The 6719-nt window shown below is 38.0% G+C and overlaps 1 protein-coding gene across 1 annotated transcript; it reads right to left on the bottom strand.

Moving 5' to 3' along the window:
- Positions 1–731: 731 nt before the first annotated feature.
- LOC130589941 (uncharacterized) lies at positions 732–3830 on the bottom strand. The gene is made up of 3 exons (XM_057391595.1): positions 2456–3830; positions 2285–2337; positions 732–2201 (listed from the first exon to the last, which is right to left on the bottom strand). The coding sequence occupies exons 1-3, from the start codon at positions 3828–3830 to the stop codon at positions 732–734; spliced, it is 2898 nt and encodes a 965-aa protein (XP_057247578.1).
- Positions 3831–6719: the final 2889 nt, after the last annotated feature.

Consider the following 6719-nt stretch of genomic DNA (forward strand, 5'->3'; position numbering starts at 1 on the left):
TTTGTTGGAATGCATGCGTTGCCTTAAATTTGCATGGTTGAAATAATTTAGGTGGTGAAACGTGGATGCTGAATACTACCTACTACTAGCATGAACCAACAAACATATACAAAATAAATAAATATTGCATTATAAATTGTTTTCAAATATTTCTTCTTTAGTTAACGAAGCAATCATTTCCATAGATCTTTAGTTATTCCTTTTACCAGTTACCACATCACCTTGGGCACGCCGTTGATTAAATTATAATGATTCTGTTTGCATTCCACCAAATAAATATTTAAAGATGATTCTGTTTCTAGCAACATCTCAATGAGTTTTTTCATCTCATGATCAGGACATTACAAACTTTTGTATAGTAGTACATAAGTACATAGTGTAGGTCCTGTAGATACAATTCATGGTAAATTTTAGAATGAAAGTATTTTTTTTTTTTTGAGGGGGAAAGAAAGTAGTGCATTAATCCAAGGACAAAGTGTCCATCATAACATACGGAGCCACTTCACTAGGACAATGGTTCTCCCAACATTGTTCGACTCCAAAAGGCACTACTCTAGCGAGATGATGGGCTACAGCATTCCCATCTCTTTTAACATGAAGGAATTTAACTGATTCAAAAACATTACATAAAGAAAGAACATCTCCTAGAATGTTATCCAAATCTGCAAAATAGAGGGTCTCATTTGTCAGCCTATTAGTCACCACCTGAGAATCGGACTCAATAATAACATTCACGAGACCATGAGCCTTGGCCATCCTAGCCGCCATGTAAATTGCTTTGCACTCCGCAATAGCCACGGGCCAGCAGGCCCTGTACGACGCACAGCCGAAAAGCAAACTTTCCCTTGAAAATCACGAGCTACAATGCCCAATCCAACCCATCCTTCTTCCCCGAGGTAAGCATCCGTGTTGAGCTTAATAACTCCCCTAGGAGGCGCACACCATTTCGTCGAGCTCACACAACCTCCCATTTTCGGACCTCCATAGATTCGAGTAGTATAAGAATTGAACTCATCACATTGCCTACCCACACGTTGGACTATGACAGGCACCGGTTGCCTTTGTCCTTCAAACACCAACTTATTTCGTTCGGTCCATACATTCCACGCTAAAAAGCTTCCTCTTTGCACCATCTTAGCATCAAGCTCACTCCATCTCACCACCGTCTCACACATCGTCTCACCCTCCACACCATCAACCATAGCCTGACATCCTAGATCCCCCCACACCGATTTCCAGTGATCGCATGTGAACAAAGCGTGATGAATCGTTTCCACGCCATACGGACACCATGGGCATTCGTCTTGATCACCTAGATGACGGGCCCTAAGTACAGCACGTACCGGCAGTGAATTGGTACATACTCTCCAAAGAAAGTGGCGAACTTTTGGGGATACCTCTAAACTCCATAAAATACCCCATGCCTTATGAACATCATCCAAGTTACCTCCCTTCCCAAGCATATAGGCCGTTTTCACCGAATAGGTCCCATCTTTAGAGTAGGCCCATGTTAATTCATCTTGCAAGCACCTTGAACTCAATGGGATTGCTAGAATGCATTTTTGATCACGTTCCTCAAAAAAAATTTCAATCACATCCGTTTTCCACTCTTTTCGGTCATCATCAATTAAATCTCCCACCAACTCCAGTCCTTCAACTCTATTGCTCAAAACAAAACGGCCATCCTCATCACAAAGCCACGGATCCTGCCACAGATTTATCGATTTTCCATCTCCCACCTTCCAGATCAAACCTTCCTTCACCAAACTTTTCGCACTCCATATACTACTCCAGGAATAGCTATTTGAGTATCCTAACCTCGCTTGAAATATATCTCCGTGGGGATAATATTTGGCACTCATTACCCGACTCAAAAGGGAGTTTTTATAATGTAATAGTCGCCAAACTTGCCTGCCAAGTAAAGCATCATTGAACACCCCAAGATCTTTGAATCCCATGCCCCCCATACACTTCGGTTTACACATCTTTTCCCAACTTAACCAATGCATTTTCCTTTCTGCACCTTTGCCACCCCACCAAAACCGCGCCATAGCTGAATGAATCTCTTTTATAACTGTCATTGGGATCTTATAGACCCCCATCAGATAAGTAGGGAGGGCTTGAATCACAGCCTTGATCAAAACTTCCTTTCCAGCTCTTGACAACAATTTTTCCTTCCAACCTCGCAATTTCTTCACATTCTATCTAAGAGTTCCCGAAACACATTTTCGACCTCCCAGTAATGGTGGGAATGCCAAGATATTTTTGGTGCTTATCAACTTGCCTCAACAGAAGAGTAGATATCATCACTTCCTTTTGCCACAGTTACACCTTTTACTAAAAGATACCTCCGACTTTTCATAGTTAATTTTCTGCCCAGATGCTGCTTCATATTTGTTGAGAATATCAACTATTGTCAAGCATTCCTGGCGGGTGGCTCTTGTAAAGAGAAGACTGTCATCTGCAAATAGAAGGTGAGAAATTTCCGGTCCTTTTCGGCTAGCTTTTGCACCATGAAGTTCTTTTGCATTCACTTTTTGCTGAATCATCTGAGAAAAGGCATCAGCAACCAATATAAATAGAAAGGGAGAAAGAGGGTCACCCTGGCGTAGCCCTCTGGAAGGAGATACCGAGCCACATACTCTCCTATTGATCAGGAAAGAGTAAGTGACAGAAGAAATGCAGCTCATCACCAAATTAACCCAACGGCCATCAAACCCCATAGTCAACAGAAGTTTTCGTAGGAAGCCCCATTCAACCCTATCATAAGCTTTACTCATGTCAAGCTTCACTGCCATTAAGCCTTTCCTGCTATTATTTCTCTTTTTCATAGAGTGAAAAATTTCCAGAGCAATAAGGGAATTGTCTGAAATCATTCTCCCTGGAACAAAGGCACTCTGGTTCTCCGATACTATAGCAGGGAGAAAAGTTTTAAGCCGCATAACTATAGCTTTCGAAGCTATTTTGTACAAAACATTACAGAGACTAATAGGCCTAAACTCAGATACAACAATAGGAGATTTTACTTTTGGGATGAGAGCAATATTAGTACAGTTTACATTCCCAGGGCAAGCAAAGTTATGTAAAATATTACTCACAAATAAAAATACCTCATCGCCAATAATGTGCCAGAACCTCTGATAAAATAGTGCATGCATACCATCAGGGCCCGGGGCTTTGCAGGGATGCATCTGGCTCAATGCTGAATATATCTCCTCTTTTGTATAAGGCTTCAACAAAAAATCATTAAATTCCTGCGTCACTGAAGGGCTCACAAACTTCAAAACTTCCTGCATACTTTCATCGGATGGGTGTAACGACGTAAAAATGGTTCGGAAATATCCAACCACTTCCTCCTCAATATCATCAGCCTCCGTTTTCCACACACCCTCACTACTACGAATCCCCTGGATGTAGTTTCTTTGCTTTCGCTGAGACGCTTTGTGGTGGAAATAGGAAGTGTTCCTATCTCCATCTTTCACTTCCGCTACCCTGGATCTTAAGTACCAATAAGCTTCATTTTTTGCGTGTAAATTATCGAGTTCAAGTTCAATCTCCGCACATTTCGCACAAGAAGCAGCACTTATAGGTTCCTGCTGGGCCTTATGGAGACGTATCTCCACTTTTTCTATCTTTTTCTTCAAATCTCCAAACCCCGCCTTGCTCCACCCTTGAAGACTCCTTGCTACCTCCCTCAAACGGTCCTGAATCACCGCCCCTTCCGCGGCATTCCATGCTCCCCGCAGCACCTCTTCGCACCCTTCATCAAGAAGCCAACACGTTTCAAACTTGAAACCTCTCCCACTCGGTTTTATAGGCCCCTCCCTCATTGCACTCTTCATAAGTATTCATTTGGTATCCTAGGTACATGTAATTTTTCACTCTCACTTGTGAAACTGTCAGTGTTATTGTACATATATTGAATTTTAATGAACAACCATAGCCAGTGGCGGAGTCAGGATATCAAAATCGAGGGGTCACAAAAAAATTGTCGAAGATCGGGTTGTTTTCCCATTGCCTTTGATTTTTTTGATCTAGGTGTATCACTTATCGTGTCCTATATTCATTATTTAATACAAATTAACACATATGAACTAACTATTAAACTATATGAAAATCAATCAATAAATTACCATCATAAAGAAACTAAATTATCATAGAAAACTATAAATTTATTAACACTACCTAATTTATACAAATTTACATCTCACAATTTCAACATTCACAAAAATAATAAACAACAAACTAGCTAACTGCATCAATCACTTATCACACCTTACAAATTCGAAAATTCACACATATATGCAAATATTACAATTAATATCAACCAAATAAGATTTTAAATATACAATTTAGGGATTAAAAAATAAATAATGTAAAAGAATTAAAATATAAATTCTGTAAATAGTTATAAAATAATAATTAATACTTGATGCCTGATGGGATGGCTGCTGGCTGCGGGCTGGTCACAGGTCGAAGGAGGCTGCGGTGTCGGGGCGGTGGCGCGGTGTAGTGCGGCCAACGCCGGTGCTTGAATGACTGGGCAGCGACTCACTCAGTCAGAGTGTGAGGTAAACAAAATTTGAGCGTGAGAATTAGGAAAAGAAGGATAGAGAAATTGATAGTTTTCAAAATTAATGGTTTTTAATTTTTAATATAATTTAAAATCTTATAAGAATTGGGAGTTGGGAAATTGGGGACCATTATAATTAATATATGCAAGTGGGCCAAAAAGAAACCCCAACATTAGCCGTTAGATGTGCACGCCTGCACAGCTGTCTGTTGCTGTGCTGCTATTTTTTTTTCTTTTTTTTTTTTTACGAAAAATCTTTAATTTTTTTTAATTTGAGGGGTCACGTGACCCCGCGTGACCCACTGTGGCTCCGCCACTGACCATAGTCTCTCATTTGTACCTTTACCCCAGTAATGTACAATCAATTTCACTTAATATACAACAATGTAAATAATAAGAAGTAACCACAATTTGTTTGCATGTTCATAAAAATAACAACATAGTTCATATGTTCAATGGAAATTCATTATTGTACAACAGAAAGATTAACAATGTAAGTCACTTGTTCAAATCGAATTCCATCATGCAATCCCATAAAATCGCCAATAACACACAATGAACAATAACAGACATCCAAAGTACAATCCTTGTGATATAATGAACAATGTGATAACACACAATGAACAATACACACATTCAAAATAGAAGTTCAAATATTTCTTCAGATTTTTCCCCTTTGCTCTCAAAAGGGTGGCCAATAGTATTTCTTCACTTTGTGTTTTTGCAATAACCCAAAAAAAAAAAAAACAAAATTTAGTAACTAGAGGATGAAACTTAAAAAACGAAATCATTAAACATGGAAAGAGGACAAATTACTCAATTGTTGGGAAATTGAACGAAATTTGGGGTATTAAATGAAATCTTTGCAAAATTTATAACTAATTTTTGGGATGGTGGAAGATAATTATAGTGGATTGGAAATATGAAGGTTATGGAGGTTATGGAGTTTTTGAATTTTTTGAAGATGAGAAAATATAGAGGGAAATGAAATAATGGAGGTTGAGTGTGGGAAAGTGAGAAGTGGGATGGTAGTTTACCCGCATTTAATGGTAAATAGTAATTGTCAAATCAGTTACTTTTTGAATTTTCGACATGTACACTGAAAGTAAGGAATATACATTGGCTGTCAAATCAATTATTTTTTGCATGTTTATTGGTGTGTTTTATTCTTCTTGCCTTGCGTTTTGGAGCTGGTGTAGGATGCTCATTCTACACCTTATACCAACATCTATTTATTGAAGTAGTGTTGGCCTCCTCGACACTAGTGATTGGTGGCAATTGCCAAGTGGCACATGCAGTAGGAGCCACTGAAGTCAAAAAAATAAGTTCAGGCTTGTTACCATGGAGGCCTGTAGAGACTGAGTTGTCATGGTTGTGGCTTGTGGGAAGGAATGGGTGGTACTAAACTAATAATGCGGGAGCTGAAAAAGTTGGATGGTTTTGAACTTTCGATAGGAAAAAACTCAAAAAGGTATTCAACAAAATAATGGTGCCAAGTGTTTGCAATCAACTATTTCCTCCGTTTCATTTTAATCTACATATTTACACTTTTTATACATATTAATACAAAATTTTGAGGACATATGTCTTTAATTTTATATTTGTAAAAAAATTATAAAAAGTACATATTAATAAAATACTTCCTCCGTTTCATAATAAGTGAAACACTTTCCTTATTTGGAATTATCACAATAAGTGAAACCAAGCTTCAAATGGTAAAAAAAAGTTCACTTTTATTACAAATATACTACTAAAAAGTAAGAGGGGACCACAACTTCAACACGTCTTCGCTCTACTTTATTATGGTCCCAACTTTCTCTCTCTAAATTCCTTGGTAACTCCCCACTTTCTCTATGTTTCACTTATTGTGAAACGAGGGAAGTACATATTATGATGAATCTAACAAGATCCCACATGACTATGTTTTCATCCGCGTATAAATTACAAATGATGGTCAAAATGAAATTTGTGAATAGTGTAAAATATCAAAGTGTAACAATTAAAATAAAACGAAGTGAGTATTATTTTTGGCACTTGTACCTAGAACATATAGGCAGTATAGATGACAATAGACTAGTGTTACTCACATAATGAAAAAATGGTTACTCACTAAAAAAAATTACAAATTTAGTTTATTATTGGAATT

Source organism: Beta vulgaris, chromosome 8, assembly GCF_026745355.1.
Source record: "Beta vulgaris subsp. vulgaris cultivar EL10 chromosome 8, EL10.2, whole genome shotgun sequence".
Classification (NCBI taxonomy): domain Eukaryota; kingdom Viridiplantae; phylum Streptophyta; class Magnoliopsida; order Caryophyllales; family Amaranthaceae; genus Beta; species Beta vulgaris.